Raw genomic sequence first — 18,494 nt, 5'->3', positions numbered from 1 at the left:
TAGGTTTTTGTTATCAAGTCAATAAATGAATTATTGTTATTGTAAGCCATTTCAGAAGCATCGCTGAAACCATGCATTTCTACCATTGCAAAATCTGTTAGCAAAATGTCTCGATCAATTTGTAGTTTTGCCAAATATTGCAATTCCTCATAAAGCCTCTTGAATGATGTGTAAAGTTCGATAGGTACAGCTTCATCTCACGTGATTCCCAGCTGCCACAAACGCTGTAAAACTACCTTTGCTTTGATCGTGCTGATGCGACACAACACAAGGCACCACAACACATTGCGACACACAAATATAAATCTCACCATAGTAAATGTATTTAACTGATACCGTTCTGACGCGTCACAACACGACACGTCAGACAAATATAAATCCAGCTTTATTTGCAACGTTTTATAGCTAAAAAATGTTTTATTGCTAAATTTTATAGCTACGACAAAATTATATTTAGGAAACAAAAAAAACGTGATATTATAAAATTTTTATTGATTTTTAATAATAATAATAATAACTCCTAGACAAGAAACGTTTACAATTCTTATTCCTTTTTTATATTACCTTGATCCAATCAGAGCACTCTATGTACAATAATCGAAAGTAGTTATTTTCTCAGTTAACGTTAACAGGGCAAAGGTGATGATGGGTAGCGAAGGCCCCAAGCACGGCCTACGTATTAATATATTATTTATTTATTATGTATATTATATATATATAGTGTACACCATTTCGCGTTATTTAAAAGTTACAATTAAAAACCCCCCATTTATTTTTTAATTTTATTTCCTATGTAGTATTCTTATTAATCGACTCACCCAGACAACAATTACTAAAATATATCCGGACACCGCGACCAATCCTGTTTCTGTTTACAACCCCAATACTCGCCTTTATAAACATGTATAAACGTACCTGTATCTTCGTCTTTTACTTGTCTAAACCATATCGGTTCGTATGGCTCAACAGGAATACCTTAAAAATAATTTCAAATCAATATATTTGTTTTTTTTTTTGGAAATTTAATAAAATTAATACCCGATTGTTGAGCTTTCTCGGCATCAGCTTCTCGCTTTCTCCTAACAGCCCTTTGTTTCTCCTCCAACCTAACTTTCTCTTGATTCGCTTTGTCCCAATCCTGTTCCTCCATCAATCGCTGATCAGGACGTAATCTCGAATCCGTAGGGGCAACCCCATCTTCAAGTTCGTTCAATTGACAAGCTAACTCGGTAAAATTATAATATTTTTCCGCTTCAGCATCGGGCATTCGACGTTTCCAAGCTGTTAAGGGTGCCGCCGTTTCATAAACGGGATTATTTTGGGCGTTTCCCGACGAATTTCCGGTTACTTTACAAATTTCCACTTTGCCGTCCCACGTTCCGTTTACGATCCATTTGACTTCGCCGGCCGAGTCCATTACGGCCCCTTTTACTCGGCGTTGCGATTCTTTGGTGAAGTAGGAGTACGGTACGTATTTTAGATGGCACGTTGATCCCGTTGCGGATCCTCTACCGATGATGTCCATGTCGCCGTGATGGTCGACCCATAATTTTCCCACGATTATGTTGTGGATGGTTGTTGTTACTTTTCGCCACGAGTAACGGTTGCCATTATCGAATTCTACGTAAGCGATACCTAATGGAACAATCTAGAAAGAAAATTATAATCAATAACGAGCTCCTACGTCAATCTAAAGGAAATAAAAGTGGTGTTGTGGATGAAACTAAAAAAATGGATGCATCGGAAAATTTAAAAACCAAGTTATATTTTCAATATTTAAAATGTTCGCAAACAGCAGAAACCCTATGCTCCTTGAAACAAAAATGGGAATAAAACTATGGATACCGCTAGTGATGTAAAGAGTAATATTACCGAGGAAATGTTACCGATAATTTTGGTAATATTACACTGGTGCCGCGCGGCCGTACATATCGATCGGGGAATACCCGAAATCTAACTTGTGACAATTCCATGGTTCCCCGTGGCAAGCAGCAAGCCATATTTTGTAAACAATCTTCATCATAATTAGTGACATTATTGTCATAAAAGGTGTTGTTTATAACTATCAGTGCGATTCCTATTAAATAACTGTAATTGTTTTGCCTTGTTATGTGATATTTGAACTGGTAAGTCTAGATATTTTTAAGTTGAGCTCTTCCCGAAATGCATGATGTTTATTTTGTAGTTACGATAATATGGTTAAGCCGAAGAGTGATGTTTGGAGATACTAAGATCTTAAAGATAAAGACAACTATTTCTGTAAATATTGTAAAACCTCCTTTAAAAGAAACGCTACCAGGCAATTCCAACATTTGCTAAAATGTGTCAAAATACCTGAAAATGTAGTACAAATTCTTAAAAAAGGGAAATTGCCTATAATAAATGTTTCCAGTAGTAACTATAACACCACGCCAAGTTCAACCGAGGTATTAAAAGATAGTGATGCTGATGATACTGATACTATCTCTCAGCAGGGGCAGGGAGAATCTTTAGACTCAGAAATTGCTTCACTAGTCAGGCCTGTGCCTTCATCAGCTAGTTCTTCATTTTCAAGTACTACTAAAGCATCAAAGGGTACAATTTCCTCGTATTTTCATAACATGTCCTCTCGAGAAAACAATAAGATTGATGAAATACTCGCAAGGGCTATTTATGTCTCAGGAGCCCCCTTAGATATGACAACGAAAAAAGTATGGTTAGATGTATTCAAAGCAATGAGATGCGCATATAAACCACCCTCTCGTTAGCAGTTGTCAAATCCACTCCTCGAATCCGAGTACACTAGAGTAAAAGCTGCAGTTTCTTCCAAAATTAGTGAACCACATATCTTAAGCCTACAAATGGATGGATGGTCAAATTGCAGAAATGACTCTATGTCTAATTTTGTTATTAATACACCTCTTCCGGTATTTTACAAATCAATATACACCGAAAATAACAGACATTTAGCAACATTTTTCGCCTCAGAAATTGAAAAAGTGTTGAAAGAATTAGGAGCTTCAAATTTTCTAGCTATTGTCACTGACAACGGAGCTAACATAAAAAAGGCTCGTGAAATAGTTAGCAGCAAGTACGATTACATTACTAATTATGGTTGTATTTGCCACGATTTAAACCTTCTGGTTGAAGACTTCTTGAAATTAGACCATTTTTCCAAGTTTTAAAAAGAACATAATTTCAATTGTATCTGAGCTGAAAAATTCGCAGATTTCATATGCATCTCTTTAAAATCGCCGGTGAAAACAAGATGGGGTTCCTTTGTTTGTTGTCTAAAAAGCTTTTTGGACACTAAACATTCATTAAAAAGTTTAACAGTTGATTACAGCCCAGATATTTCTGATGTTCTTTCATCAAATACAGTAAGACTTCTTCAAAACGAATTTTGGTTACAAATAGAAGCAACTTATGACTTGTTCCAGCCAATCACTAAGTGGATAACGATTTTTGAAGCTAACGGGCCAACAATCTCAAAAGTGTTTATCTGCTTTTTTGAAATAAGATCTATATTATGTGACAAAGTATCAAACTTATCTATTACTATGTTGGAATACCAGAAAATGTGTTCAATTCTTGAAAAACGACAAAATAAATGTTTAAAACCCGTTCATCTTGCTGCTTACCTATTAGAACCAAATCAACCCGGCGACAATTTAACTGAAGATGAAAATTTAATTGCAACGGAGTTCATCTATGAAACTGCAAGGCGTCATCCAAAGTATTCTTCACAAGTAGATCTTATTATGGAAGCACCCGCACTGTACAAAATTAGAGGTAATAAGTTTGCTAAGGAATTCGTTATTTCCAGCGAAAAATGTATGTCTGGACCTGTTTGGTGGGCAGGAATTTGCTCCAGTTCTAAAATAAGTAGGTTGGCTGTAGACATTTTAAATTTACCATCGTCAACAGCCGCAACCGAAAGAACCTTTCGTACTTACGGATTTATTCATCGGCAAAGAAGAAACAGACTTACCGTGGAGAGGGCCGGAAAACTAACTTATATTGCCCATAATTATAATTTACTAAATGAAGACGATCATTCAAAAATAGTAGAAGCTACTGAAGAAGAAATAGAAAAAGAAGATATCGGTTTCGAAGTTATAGACTTTACTCAATTAACGAAAGAGAAAGAAGATTCAGATGACGAGGTTGGGGATGATCCGGATGATGATGAGGATGATTTACCATTATCCACTCTATTACATAGTCCATTGTGACTCTGACTAGTTTAAAAAACGTTCTTGTTGTTTTTCGTAACGTTTTGAAATAAAAAAAACTTGTATTACTTAAAAAGCTGTTTTTTACAAATTACCAATGTTACCGTAATATTACGTAACATTACCGGTAATATTACCGATTTTTAAATTAGCGGTAATTTTACATCACTAGATACCGCCCTATACTTGGTGGTGAGACGCATCAAGCAAGCACTTGATTCGAAAGAGTCTATTTTGGGAGCTTTCCTTGATATAGGGGGAGCGTTTAACAAAACCACCTTTAGCAGCATTAACCTGGCACTGAAATCTCGAAGAGTGCCATTGGTGATCGCGGGCTGGATAAAAACAATGCTAACAAACAGAGTTGTTCAGGCTAAGGCGAAAAGTCATACAGTACAGAGAGCTGTGGTTAGAGGCTGCCCACAAGGTGGAGTACTCTCACAGCTTCTCTGGTGCTTAACAGCTGATCTCATAACTATTCTATTAAGAGATAAACCTGACAATATTCTTTGTTACAGAAGGCGATTAAACTTGTTGAACGATGCTGTGAAGAACACACCCTTTCTGTTAATCCTAAAAAGACTGACTTTGTTTTCTTCATTAAACAGAAAAAACTGGGACACTTAACACCACCCAATTTCTACAATAATCCATTAACCTTTGCTCCAGAAGTGAAATATCTTGGACAAAGGACTGACTTGGAAATCACACATTAGTTGCAAAGCCAAAAAAGCAACGATTGTACTGACCCAGTGTCGAAAGGCAATTGGGAATACTTGGGGATTAAATCCGAGGGTTACAATGTGGATCTACACTTTTGTGATGATAGCTCACGGAGCCACAGTTTGGTGCTCAGCACTAAAACATGCATATTAGGCTAAATGCTGCATCAATTGCAACGATTGGTCTGCCTATTAATTACTTGAGCTATGGAGCGAGGCTGTTCGTAAACAACCCCTCCTTGAAGCTTGCTCAGACTATATCACACCTACTTTCTTATCTTATCTTTCTTATCTTGGGAAGTGATCACTTTCCTGTGATGGCCAGCACCAAAGAAATGTAACGGAAAACGGTCTGTATACCAAAAACATATCAACAGCTGTATAGAAGGAGGATGGATCGATAATATGGCAGATCTTATTAAGACCATCAAAGAGGCCAAACGTCAAGCCAAAACTACCTCTGAAAGAGATGAGCAAGACATCATGTCCATGGTGGGACAAAGAATGTGATAGGGCAGTAAAGATAAGAAAATTCACAATAAGACAATTTTCAGAAAACAAAACGGACATTTTAATATGATAGCCAAAAGGCATATAGCATTAACAAAGAAACTTTTGTTGAAGAAGAAAAGAGAACATTTCAGAAAATTCCGTAACGAAATAAGTAGAGATACCCCACTAACTATAATATGGGAAAAGATTAAAATCCTAAAGCATTGGCAAGATAAGAATAAAAATGTAAGCGATAGTAATGAAGACTGGCAGGAGGGCTTCCTGAACAAAATATGTCCAGCGTATGTGCCCGATAAAGAAAGCACAGAATTTATAGAAGAGGAAGATTACATGACAACTAACCAACACATAGCAGATAATATTACAACCAACGAACTGGAAAAAACCCTAAAAACCTTCCGCAACTCCGCACCTGGTGGTGATAAAATCACTTATAATAACTTAAGAACATTACCAATACCTACAAAAAACCTACTATGGGAAGAAATGAATAAAATATGGGCTACGAGCAATATTCCAGACGAGGAGGCAATAAAAAAACCACCGGAAGGATACAGACCAATATCCTTAATCCCATGTATTAGAAAATTATACGAAAAGGTATTAGCGCATAGACTTGAATGGTGGCTAGAGAAAGAAATGCGTTTTGACCATTTGACTTTCGGCTTCAGGAGAGGAAAAAGCATTCTACACTGCATCGCGTACTTGGTGAGTTCCATCCAACTGGCCTTTGCACAAAAACAAACACCGGTGGCTATATTTCTGGATATTCAGGCGGCATACGACAATGTCTCAAGTCCAGTATTAATAAAAATTTTGAAACAACAAAGGGGCCATATACTATCTAAATAATAGGAAATTTATTAAAACTAAGAATGATAATGGAACATTAGGAGAGAGAACAAGTTATCGGGGCCTAGGACAAGGGAGCCCTTTAAGCGCCCTACTATTCAATATTTACATAAATGGTATTAATTTAGAGGTTGCGGATGCAGGATGCACAGCATTGACTTACGCGGATGACGTGGTAGTTTTCTGCAGTGGAAAAACAACAGACAGTTGTGTAGAAAAAATAAACAGAGCAATGGAAAAACTAAAAATTTTCCTCGAAGAACGTACACTTACAGTGGCTACACAAAAAACAAAGGCAATGATTTTTACAAAAAATAAAAATGACGCAAAACCACCCGTAATATTCGGAGACAACAATAACGTAACATTCAGTACGTCGATATCATCAAGTATCTGGGGTTGCGAATTAACGTAAAATTAAGCTGGAAGGAGCAGATCGGACCGACGCGACGGTGGCATCAGCGGAAAAAGCTCTAAACTTAATACGATCTGTGTTATCAGTCAGATGGGTGGCGATCCACTCACACTTAGAACTCTATACCGAGCGTTAGTAAGATCGAGATTACAATTCATGTTACCCATAATGATGCCATCAACAGTTGCAAGACAAACAAAGCTTAACAAAACCGTATACAAAGGTCTCCGGCTAATATTAGGATTACCTTTAACCACACCGACCAATGTATTGGAGGTGGAAGCAGGCGAACCCCCTTTAAGGTTAGGGACAGTAGGAAGAGCAAGAAAATTTATCTTAAATAATCAAAAATATACAGGGTGTTTCATGAAGTTCTCCCGGCATTAATGGAACATGTCGTTTAGGTGAGTTGTAATAAAAAAAGTTCATATAAACATATGTCCGATTCACTTCACTTATTAAGTTATATGAATTTGAAAATAATATTTAGAAATTATGGCGTGACGGCCCAGCGCGGGGCTCAAAAGGTAAGTATGCTATGACTGCATTAGTAAAATAAAGTACTTGTTACCTTACTGTCAAATTTGACAAGCTTGCCGTTTAATTTAAAATTATTTGAATTTTATTTGCATACAATGCCGTTTAAGTTTACGACTGTTGAGTATGCTGATATGGTTTTTGTACTGGGAAATTGTGATGGAAACGCTACTGCAGCTTCAATTGAATATCGACGACGTTTTCCAAATCGGTGTGTTCCATCGCCGCAGACTTTTAGTAGTACCTTCCAAGCTCTCAGAGAAACTGGTTTACTTCCGAGCGTTCATATGCAGTATGAACGAACAACACAACAGAATGTTGCAGAGGAAAAGAACATCCTTGACATTGTCGAGCGCAATGCCTGCATTAGTACGCGACGGATATTCATACGTTTAAGGATTCCCAATACCAGGGTATGGAGAACATTAAAAAAAAATCTGCTGCATCCGTATCATCTACAGCGTGTTCAACATTTGAAGCCAGAAGACTTCCCTAGGCGTTTGGCATTTTGTCAGTGGTTAAATAATTATTGGAACTTATACCGCTACATTTTATTTCCGGATGAGTCACAATTTACTCGAGATGGCATAAATAACATCCATAATTTGCATAAATGGTCGGACATTAACCCTCATGCTACCATAGAAAGTAATTTTCAAAGCAGATTTAGCATTAATCTGTGGTGCGGAATGTTGTACGATCAACTTATAGGACCGTTTATTTTTGAAGATCGTCTTACCGGACAAAGGTACTTGCAATTTTTGGAAGAAAAACTTCCGCGTTTACTGTGGGATGTACCTCTGGCAAGACGATTAAGAATGTATTTGCAACACGACGGAGTTCCTTCTCATTTTTACCGTAGAGTCACCGATCGTCTAAATGAACGTTATCCTAACCGCTGGATTGGTCGAGGTGGACCGTACGTTTGGCCAGCCAGATCTCAATCCTCTGGATTATAACATGTGGGGTTGGATGAAAGATTTAGTATATCAAGAAAAAGTAGACACACGTGAGGCTTTAATCCAAAGAATTTTTGACGCTGCAACGCAAATAAAGGAGCACCGTGCAAAGATAAAAGATGCAACGCGCGTGCAGATAAGTGTATTGAAGTAGGAGGTGGAATTTTCGAAAATGTTTAAATTTCAAATTATAATAAAAAGTAACATTATCGCAATTACTTTATTTTTAAACGCATAAGTGTAGCTCAATAAATAAAGTGAATTGTCTTGCTCAATTTTGGTCAAACATGACGGTAACCTAAATAAGTACTTTATTTTACTAATGCAGTCATAGCACACTTATCCTTTGAGCCCCGCGCTGGGCCGTAACGCCATAATTTTTAAATATTATTTTCAAATTCATATAACTCAATCAGCGAAGTGAATCGGACATATGTTCATATGAACTTTTTTATTACAAATCACTTAAACAACATGCTCCATTAATGCCGGGAGAACTTCATGAAACACTCTGTATAAACAACGTTATAACACCTACATTAAATAGACTGGGAACACAATTAGAGAAAATAAAGGCTAAACAAAATAAGGTACCGACGCTGGCCAAGGTTTGGAACGAAATTAAGGAAACGAAATGGGACATGCACAAAAGTAACAAAGCTGCATATTACACAATACCGTATGAGGCGATATACCAAAACATTGACAAAGTTAAAGTTACCCTGTCTTGACTACATAGAAAAAGCGGGGCTAACTTGGGCAGCTGCAAATAGTATTCTTGAACAGTATGTTAGTGAAGAGTGGCCGGATCATAACAGCATTTTTACAGATGGTTCGGTAAGAAGGAATCCGGACGCAGCAGGTTATGGAATCTACTCCATAAAAGGTGAAATAGATGAGGCTCATGGGTTAACATAATATATGTCTATATTTGCGGCGGAAATGCAAGGGATATGCAGGAGCCTGTAAATAATTAAAAAGAAGAGGTGGGGGAAAGTAACTCTATGTTCAGACTCTTTAAGCGCATTGAAGGCAACAAATAACATCACAATGGGGGTCCAGTGCCATTATCTACTTATAAAAGTGCTAAAAATTCTTTCTGAGTTGAACAATAATCACCAAGAAGTAATATTATTATGGTTACCATCACATCGTGGCATAATCGGCAACGAAAGAGCCGATGAATTAGCAAAGAGTGGCTTGGATTTACAACCAGAACAAACTAAGCTCGATTTCTTGGACATTATTTATCATTTATTTATTGCCACAGACAAAAATACAAAATTACATAAGATACACTTAACTTAAACAGTATCAGCAAATGGATCATTTTATCGCACAAGCGATCTCTGCCAAATGACCCAACAGAACAAACAAAAATAAAAATAGTATTTGCTGAATATGGCAAGTAGTGATACTTAGATATTATTAACATCACCAAATAAGATTAAGCAAGAAAAGAAAAACAAAGAGAAAAATAAAGAAAAGACACAAAAAGAGAGATAGAGAGCGACTAAAAGAAACTAAAAGAATCTGCCGGATATCAGTTGCCAACAAGTGAGAGCAGTTGAAGAGAGGAAAAAAAGAGAAAGACAAAGAACAAAGAATCAGGAAACGGCCAGTTGAAGGGCAAGCAAGTGGCTCTTTAAAACATGTCTAAAATTAGTAATTCCACAGTCCATTCCACAGCGCAATCGACTGTACTGTAAATGATCTATGATAAATTTCAGTGCTATGAACGGGAAATGTAAGAATAGTATCAGAACGTGAACGAGTAGCAAGCTCATGAGTTGATAATTGCTGGAACCTATCTGATAAGTACTTTGGGGTGAAGTTATGAAGGATTTTAAATAAAATGGTTAATAAACGAAAGGATCTACGTCTCTCACAGGTTAACATCTGAATGTAATTGCGATACGGCGTTACATGCTCAAATCTATTTAGGTCAAATATGAACCGGATACAATTATTTTGTAGCCGCTGCAATTTACTCAGAAGAGTCACCGAGAGATCGGGATAAACCGCGTCCGCATAGTCAAAGTGAGGAAATATAAGAGAGTAACAAAGATTACGACATATGCAGATACTATAAAGGAAAAATCTTTGAAACCTGGTCCAGAGAATGGGAAGAGTCGTCACGGATAAAAGGCATATGGTATGCGCAAATACAAAATCAACCTACCAAGAAGAGCTAGTTCGAGAGTTACCCTCCAGATACTTCTACGCCTTAATGAGCCGCCTAAAAACAAACCAGGCAACAACAAAAAATTATTTATACCGAATAGGAAAAAGAAATTCACCACTTCGTGAATGTGGGGCTCATGGAGATGCTAATCACCTCTTCTTAGAATGCCCGCTCTTCGATCAATTTAGAACTGATCTCTTGGAGAAACTAAATCAACATATAGACTTCAACGCACCGTATAATTTGGCGGAAATCCTTGCCACAAATAATTCGATAGTATATAAATATCTTTATGAGTATGCAATAAAATGTAAAAAAATACTATAGTATTTTTCTTATGAAGTTCATTTAATTGACATAATTATTTATTTTTTGTTCCAGAATAATATACCTCTTAACTTTTCCATTCCGAGGGTCAACCTAAAACCTAGTGTGCGAAGAACCTCAGCCCTCAGGTTCGAGAAGAGTCTTGTTTATGTTACCCTTAATTTAATTGAATCTGATCCTTTTATTTAACTGGGCTTGCAGCCTTTGATTAGTTGCTTTTAGTTTGCTTAATGATCTTTACTTAGTTTGTTTTGTATGAATAACTTTTGATTTTCTGTTTGATTATTTTTGAATTGCTAGTTGCGTTTGTGCAATCATACATATAGCGTACGCGCATAAATCGCATAAATTTATACGCGGGGCAAGCCTTAGTGATTAAATTGGTATAAAATTTTAAGGCACCAGACATAAACGAATAGACGCAGTGGCTGGGAAAAGAAGGACTCGTTTCCAAATCCCATTACCAACCCAAAACTTTTTGAAGAAGAAGAAGTATCGTACCCGATGTCATCATTGAAAGTATGCAACCAATATCACAGTATGCGTATTGCAATACCAATACTGTCATATTGGTTGCATACTTTCAATGATGACCTCGTGTACGATAATTAATTAACACACTGTACGTCTGTTGTTATAGCGCCATTTTTTGATCAGCCCTTTCACAACATCCCCCAACTTCAACTTATGTTCAATAATAAAGGGTGGGCCATTTATATGTTGAATTTAAACTACGCGCCATTGATGACGCAGTCGACTGCAGCGCCATGAAGTGTTGACAGTTATTTAGTTTAAACCTTCCGCTGACAGAATATGTATCGTTTTAATTTAGACCAACGTTTTGAAATATTGAAAACTTACTTTGAGTGTGGTTCTGTGGTTGCCGAGACGGCGCAAAAGTTGCGTAGAAAGTTTGGAAGAAATGAGGCTCCATCAAACCAAGGAATTAAGAATTTGATTGAGAAAGTGCGCAGAAGTAAAATGTTGGTGGTCATGACACATGTTCTAAACGTACACCTGAAGCAATCGCTGCTGTCGCCGAATATGTGCGTCTTAATGCGTCAACATCAACTCGGCGCAGAAGTCAGCAGTGTGTTAATTAATTACCGCACCTGACGTCATCATTGAAAGTATGCAACCAATATCACAGTATGCGTATTTAATACCAATACTGTGATATTGGTTGCATACTTTCGATGATGATGTCGGGTACGATAATTAATTAAGGGGGTATGCCACCTTTGAAATGAAAAAAAATCGATCTTTTTTTGCTTAAAAGCGTTCTTTATACTGTCTAGAATGAGAATTCATTGACAGAAAACATTTGCGGAATGTTTTTCAGGTATTTTGAAATTGTTGTACAAAAAAGTTTAAAAAAACATAAAATATCATTTTTCAAAAACGCAATTGAAGTAGGCTTTCGGATACCTGAATAAACAATAGCATCACAAAAACTCATTTTCGTAGAAAACTTTACCCGACTTCTATCGAACAAAGGGGTAATTCCAAATATGCTAAAAAAGGTTGTGGGTGGTCGGAATGTTTGGAATAAATTTTCGCACTTTTTACTTATCTGTATCACTGTGCTTTCTGCAAATTTCAACGGCAAAACTTGATAACGAGTAGTGTTTACGAAGTGTGTTTTTTATTATTGCAAATATGGTTGGCAAAAAAGGACAGGGAGGTAGTTCATATCGTGCAGTGAGACGTTCAGTGAGTGGCAGAAAAGTTTCAAACGCAGCTTTGGTTACCGTTTCATTGATTTTGTTTTTACTGCAATTTTGAACGTTGTTTTTTGTGAAGAGTTTGGAAGTAAAGTCAAAAATTTGTAAAAAGTATAGTTACTGGAAAGGTAAAGAAGATACTGCGGAATTTCAAGATTGGGTCGAAGATCATAAAGTAATATGTGATATAAACCATGTCGGATCTTCAGGAAAAATGGAAGTGGACTCCGTCGTAGAGATGTTTCAACGATCCGAAGAAAAACATAATTTGAAGTACTGTTTTTTTTAGGAGACGGAGACAGCAAAACCTTCAAAGGTATTATGGACGCTCGCCGCTATGACAGTGTAATAGTAACCAAAAAAGATTGTATCGATCACGTTCAGAAACGAATGGGCACACGGTTACGAAATCTAAAAAGAAACACTCGCGGATTAGGAGGCAAAGGAAAATTAATTGATGAAGTTTCCTTATATTGCAGAAAGAGATTGGCTATTCGCAAAAATTGCGATTCCGTGAAGGACATGAAAAAAGAGATCTGGGCTACTTTGTATCATAAAATTTCAACAGATGAAACTCCAAAGCATGACAATTGTCCAGCTGGTGCTGACTCGTGGTGTTCCTGGCAAAAAGCACTCACAAGCCAGCAATCGGCAATGATGTTTTCAATGCAGTGAAACTTGTGTACGAAGAACTATCAAGGGAAGATCTTTTGACAAGATGTTTAGGGGGATATACGCAAAACAGCAATGAAAGTTACAACGCCGCGTTATGGTCTATCGCACCTAAAACTATTCATAGTGGCAACAAAGTGGTTGACATTGCGTCTGATATAGCTGCTTACAATTTTAATGACGGTCTTACAAGCATTATGGAAATAATGCAAGCACTGAAATTAACAATTGGAAGATTGTGCTTCGACTTTTGTCATGAAATGGATTTAAATCGCATTGCTTGCGCTCCATGACTGCTGAGGCTAAAGGAGCTCGTAGAAGCTTACTGTCAGACAGAAAAGCTGCAGAAGATGAAAATAAGCTTCAGGAAGGACAACTGTATGGTGCAGGAATCGCTGATGAGATGTATCTAGAAAAAATATACAATTTTTTACATTCGAAAACTTTAAACGCGTTTTTCTGGAAACTACATTTTTCAAATCTGTGCACACGATAACTTCCACATTTTTCAACGGATTTTCAAGATTTTTTTTTCAAAAGTTTGTATTATCTTATTCTAGGTAAGTACGTAGCCGTTTTTCGATATGTCTCAGATTCTCTGTTTTACAACCATTTTTATGTACGTTTTTTATCGATAAATACAGTAAAACCTCGACTTACGCTACCCCGTCTTACGCGACCCCGTACTTACGCGGTTTTCTAACGACACCACGCCGCGCCGTCGCGTCGGGGCGCGACAAGAAGGCGCGTTAGCCGTCTCGCATTTTTTTTAATTCTTCATCATGTTTTTCGCTGGTAGTCTTGTGTATTCACCAACACGAAATAAAACGTTTCGATAGAATATTTTAAAACTTTTACAAATGTCCTGTAAAAGAAGCAAAAGTGATTATTCGGCGCCGAATAAAAAAAGAAAAACTTTAACGTTAGATTATAAACTTAATATAATCAAGGGTTTTGATAGTAGTATGAAGGTCTGTGAACTCGCGAGAAAGTTTGATCTCTCGGAATCCAGTATACGGACAATTATAAAGGACAAAGAAAAAATTCTCACGGCTGTGAAAAATACGCAGTCGTTAAACTCTACCATAATTCGCAAACGTCATGGTATTATTGCGGAAATGGAATCAATCTTAAAATCATGGTGCGATAATCAAGTCCATGTAAAAAACTGTCCAGTTGATCAAAACACCGTATGTAGTCAAGCAAAGTTAATTTTTGAAAAATTAAAAGAAAAAGCTGGAGAAGCGGTCAAAGACGAAACCTTTGCTGCCAGTAACGGTTGGTTCGACCGATTTAAAGTTCGTTGTAATTGGCATAGTATTGCCGAGAGCGGAGAAGCGGCCAGTGCAGACAGAGAGGCCGCGGTTTCTTTTCCCAAAACATTAAAAAGTTTGATTGTGGAAGGTGGTTACACGAGCCAAACCATATTCAACGTGGATGAGACAGGTTTATTTTGGAAAAAGATGCCTAAAAGAACATTTATAGCTCGCGAGGAAAAAACATTTCCAGGTTTCAAAGAGTCTAAAGACCGTTTGACCGCGATGGTTGGTGCGAATGCAGTAAATTAAAGCCTCTTTTAATTTACCGATCGGAAAATCCAAGAGCTTTAAAAAATAAGTCTAAAGCTGGCTTGCCCGTAATTTGGAAATCAAATCCTAAGGCTTGGATGACAGCGTCTATCTTCGAAAACTGGTTTGATTGCCACTTTATTCCCGAGATTAAACGCTACTGCGAAACTAAACAAATTCCTTTTAATGTAATGCTTCTTATTGACAATGCTCCAAGTCATCCGCCAACTGTTCTATTTAATTTTAACCCACATGTTAAGGTTGTTTTTTTGCCACCAAACACAACCAGTCTACTTCAACCAATGGACCAAGGAGCCATTAAAACATTTAAGGCTTATTACACACGACGTTCATTTGCGCACTTGAATAATGCTATGAAACAGAACGATCAAATGTCCGTTAAAGATTTTTGGCGGCAACGCCAAACCGTTTTAGATGCTGTTAGACTTATTGGAGAATCGTGGGACGAAGTTTCGGAGAACACATTGAGTAATGTTTGGAAGAAAATCTGTCCATTCTTTTTCAACAACGAAACGGAAGTAACAGCCGATGTAGATTTTCTTGGTAATACAATAGAAGAAATAGTAACTCTTGCGACAGAATAAGAAGAGGTATTGAATTCCCATAACAACGATTTAACGATTGTCGAGCTTATAGAAATGTGTGACCAAAATGATGCTGATGAAGAGGTCAGTTCTGATCCAGCCCAAGTGGAAAAACAAATGACAATTGCAAGTTTAACTCAAGGTTTGGACTCAATTGAAAAAGGTTTGAAAATTTTGGAAAATATAGACCCTAATGAAGAACGAGTTATTACTACAACGCAAGGTATTAAAAAATTATTAGCTTGTTATGGAGACATTCTTCGAGAAAAAAAAGCATCCCTCATTCGTCAGTCTAGTGTTTTAGATTTTATAAAGCCGTCAGAACCGACGTAACAATATACGTTTTAATATTATTTATGTACCTTATATTTTCATATTGCTTTTATTTTCCCGGGAAAATAAATTTATTAAAATTAGTAGTAGTATTATTAGTATGTACATACATTTTTTTAACTTTTTTAATTTTTTTAGTATATATATATATTCATACATATAATCTATATATATATATACATATATTTATCGTATTTCGACTTACGCGGCTACTGTCAGTCCCACCTAACGCGTAACTACGGGGTATTACGGTACGACATTTCTTGTAAAATCGTCACCATTTCGTCAAAAATGAATATTTTAAAAAAATCCTAAGTAGTTCCCTAGTTTTTGAGTTTACTAAAGTAATCGTATTCAAGTTTTAATTATTCGACTTACGCGTTAAGAGAAATCCTGCGCATAGTTTGACCTTGCACGATTTGCAAGCCTAACATTACCGACATCTAGCGGGTGCAATTTTAATAACTGTTAATAAATAAAATATTTATTAAAAACTAGAAAAGTGGCTTATTCACACCCTGCAACCCGTTTTTAGAAAAAATTCTGTCGTCTGATTACAAAAAAAATTAAAAAAATCCTATTATTTTCGGGTCTTCAAGGTGGCATACCCCCTTAATTAGTTCTGCATTTGTATGTCTATTGTCTAGGTATGAAACTCGATATCTTAGAATCAGTAATCGATACAGCATCGGCATAGTCTGCTATTCAACACCGAAATCCCAAAGTTGAATTCGTACCTTGCTCAAATCATTCATTAAATCTGGTTACGATTTATCTAATTTGATAATTTGATTCTCTTATTGAACATAAGTTGAAATTGGGGGATGTAGTGACGTTACAGACGTACAGTGTGTTAATTAATTATCGTACACGAGGTCATCATTGAAAGTATGCAACCAATATCACAGTATTCATATATTGCAATACTAATACTGTGATATTGGTTGCATACTTTCGATGATGACGTCGGTACGATAATTAATTAACACACTGTAGTTGGTAACGCCAAGCATGACATAGCAAGAACACACGAGATCAGATGTAAACGTGTAGATACATAGTTGATTAATAAACTCACTATGAAGTAACAAGAAATATTATTTATCACACGCTTGACGTTATTTCTTTTAGTTTGATTATGTTGATGATCCTCCCATCCTCTCCTATCTTTTCCTTTCCTCATCAAAACCTCCCCACTTTCCCTCTTAAGACATTCATTCTCCCAAACTTTTCATTTTTCTGTACTTACGCCTCTCTCTGTAGCATATCTATTGTCCTCATAATTTCTCTCTTTGTATTTTGTTCCTTATGTTTTCTCAATGTATGTATTAATTCCAGTATGCTTTCCCTGCACTTTCATCTTCATCGCTTCCAACCATCATTTTCCTTTTCTTTATTTTCTCGCTTTTTGGATTTTTCTCTTAGTTATGCTAACGACGAAAAAGTTAAGCCACAGTCACTGTCTTAGCGTTTCACTCCCCAGGTCTCCTATACTTTTGCTTGTCCAGTGTCTTAGCAACGCATCTACTTGAGGTCGCTATTCGGCGTTCACCGTTAGAAATGGACGATCAAGTTCTTTTTCTTCTTCATCAGATCCTCCTCAATCATTTCCCATACTCAAAATGGTCGTTGGTGACAGAACGCAAACTCCTATTCACTGCGAGAAACTTAACCTAACCCAACCTCAATGATAAAAATTTAATTGAGATGATTCCATTCATAAGCTAAAAGTGGTCTGCTACACAAATCAAGCAATGACACAAAATATGTACCATGTTGAAGACAAATTCTAAAAAGACCACAATTTGTGGCCAACCTTAATATATAAAAATAAAATAACACATTTTATGTAACAATATTGTGCTTAAAAATATTTCTAAAAAAATGCTATATAACTATTTGTAACAAACCTGTAAATATTTTCCCCGAAACTTAGAAGACATTGAAAATTCCTGCCAACACTTCCAACCACGTCCCTCACAATATTGTGCGACCATTGGCGGATGATGAGAAACCTGCTCGTTAATCACCCTCCAGCCCAAATCGGCCATCCTATCAAACTCGTACGTCTCGCCCAACAACGGATTAAAAGGCTTCCCATTTCTCGAGCTGGTCGTCGAATATGATGAAATAGTAAACGCCGCGACATAAGCTAATTGCTCGCACGGATCCGTAATATTTCCCGCCTTATCCAAAATCTCCGAATACTCAAAATCTTCGGTTAAACGCTGCAACATACTCAACGGCTCGCTGAAATTAACCGGAATCGGTATTTTCGTCAGATCTTTTCCAATACAATTCTTCACGATACTCCACAAACTAATCGGGTAATTCGGTTTGTCGGGAACGCGATTCCGACGGGCTCTAGCGCCGGATTTCTTGCCGCCGCTAGAGCCGGAGCTCGACGCAGCTGCCGTTCCGTCTTTACGTTCCACCGTCAACGGCGAAGAATCAGTTTTACCGTGGGTTACAACGACAGCTTGCTGTCCGCCCGTCTCTTCCGTTTCCTCACTAGAACTTGCGTCCGAACTAGTCGCCGCTTCGTCAGAACCACCTAATTCCTGCTGTTGTTGTTGTCGGTTGTGTGGTGGGTTGGGAATATCAATTAAAAAGCGATGATCGGATGAAGATCCCGATGAAGTAACCGGAAGCAAATTGTTACTACCTTCGGCTACGGCGTCGTAAAATTCATTTTCGTCTTCATCTTCGCTTCCGCTTATCACATCTAAATAAAAAAAATAAAGAATTATGAAATAATTTAATGAATTAATAGAATTTAATTAATTTTAGGTTATGTTATTTTTAACTGTCAAAAATGACAGGTTAACCTATAAATTAATATAATCAACTTAATTAATTATTTATTTA

General features: G+C 36.9%; 1 protein-coding gene across 2 annotated transcripts in view; it reads right to left on the bottom strand.

Annotated features, from left to right (window-relative positions):
* Window positions 1-475: 475 nt before the first annotated feature.
* The window catches only part of LOC111416829 (oxysterol binding protein), a 32,705-nt gene continuing 14,686 nt past the window's right edge, over window positions 476-18,494 (bottom strand). For both annotated transcript variants that reach the window (XM_023048930.2, XM_023048931.2), the window contains 3 exons: window positions 17,537-18,351; window positions 1,039-1,648; window positions 476-975 (listed from right to left, as the gene is read on the bottom strand). In XM_023048930.2, the coding sequence (XP_022904698.2) occupies window positions 833-975; window positions 1,039-1,648; window positions 17,537-18,351 (1,568 nt within the window). In that variant the 3' untranslated portion in view covers window positions 476-832. The remainder of the gene's footprint in view (window positions 976-1,038; window positions 1,649-17,536; window positions 18,352-18,494) is intronic.

Source organism: Onthophagus taurus, unplaced genomic scaffold, assembly GCF_036711975.1.
Source record: "Onthophagus taurus isolate NC unplaced genomic scaffold, IU_Otau_3.0 ScKx7SY_15, whole genome shotgun sequence".
NCBI classification, from domain to species: domain Eukaryota; kingdom Metazoa; phylum Arthropoda; class Insecta; order Coleoptera; family Scarabaeidae; genus Onthophagus; species Onthophagus taurus.
The sequence above is the reverse complement of the archived record's forward strand: the minus strand, read 5'-3'. Positions and strand labels throughout refer to the sequence as shown.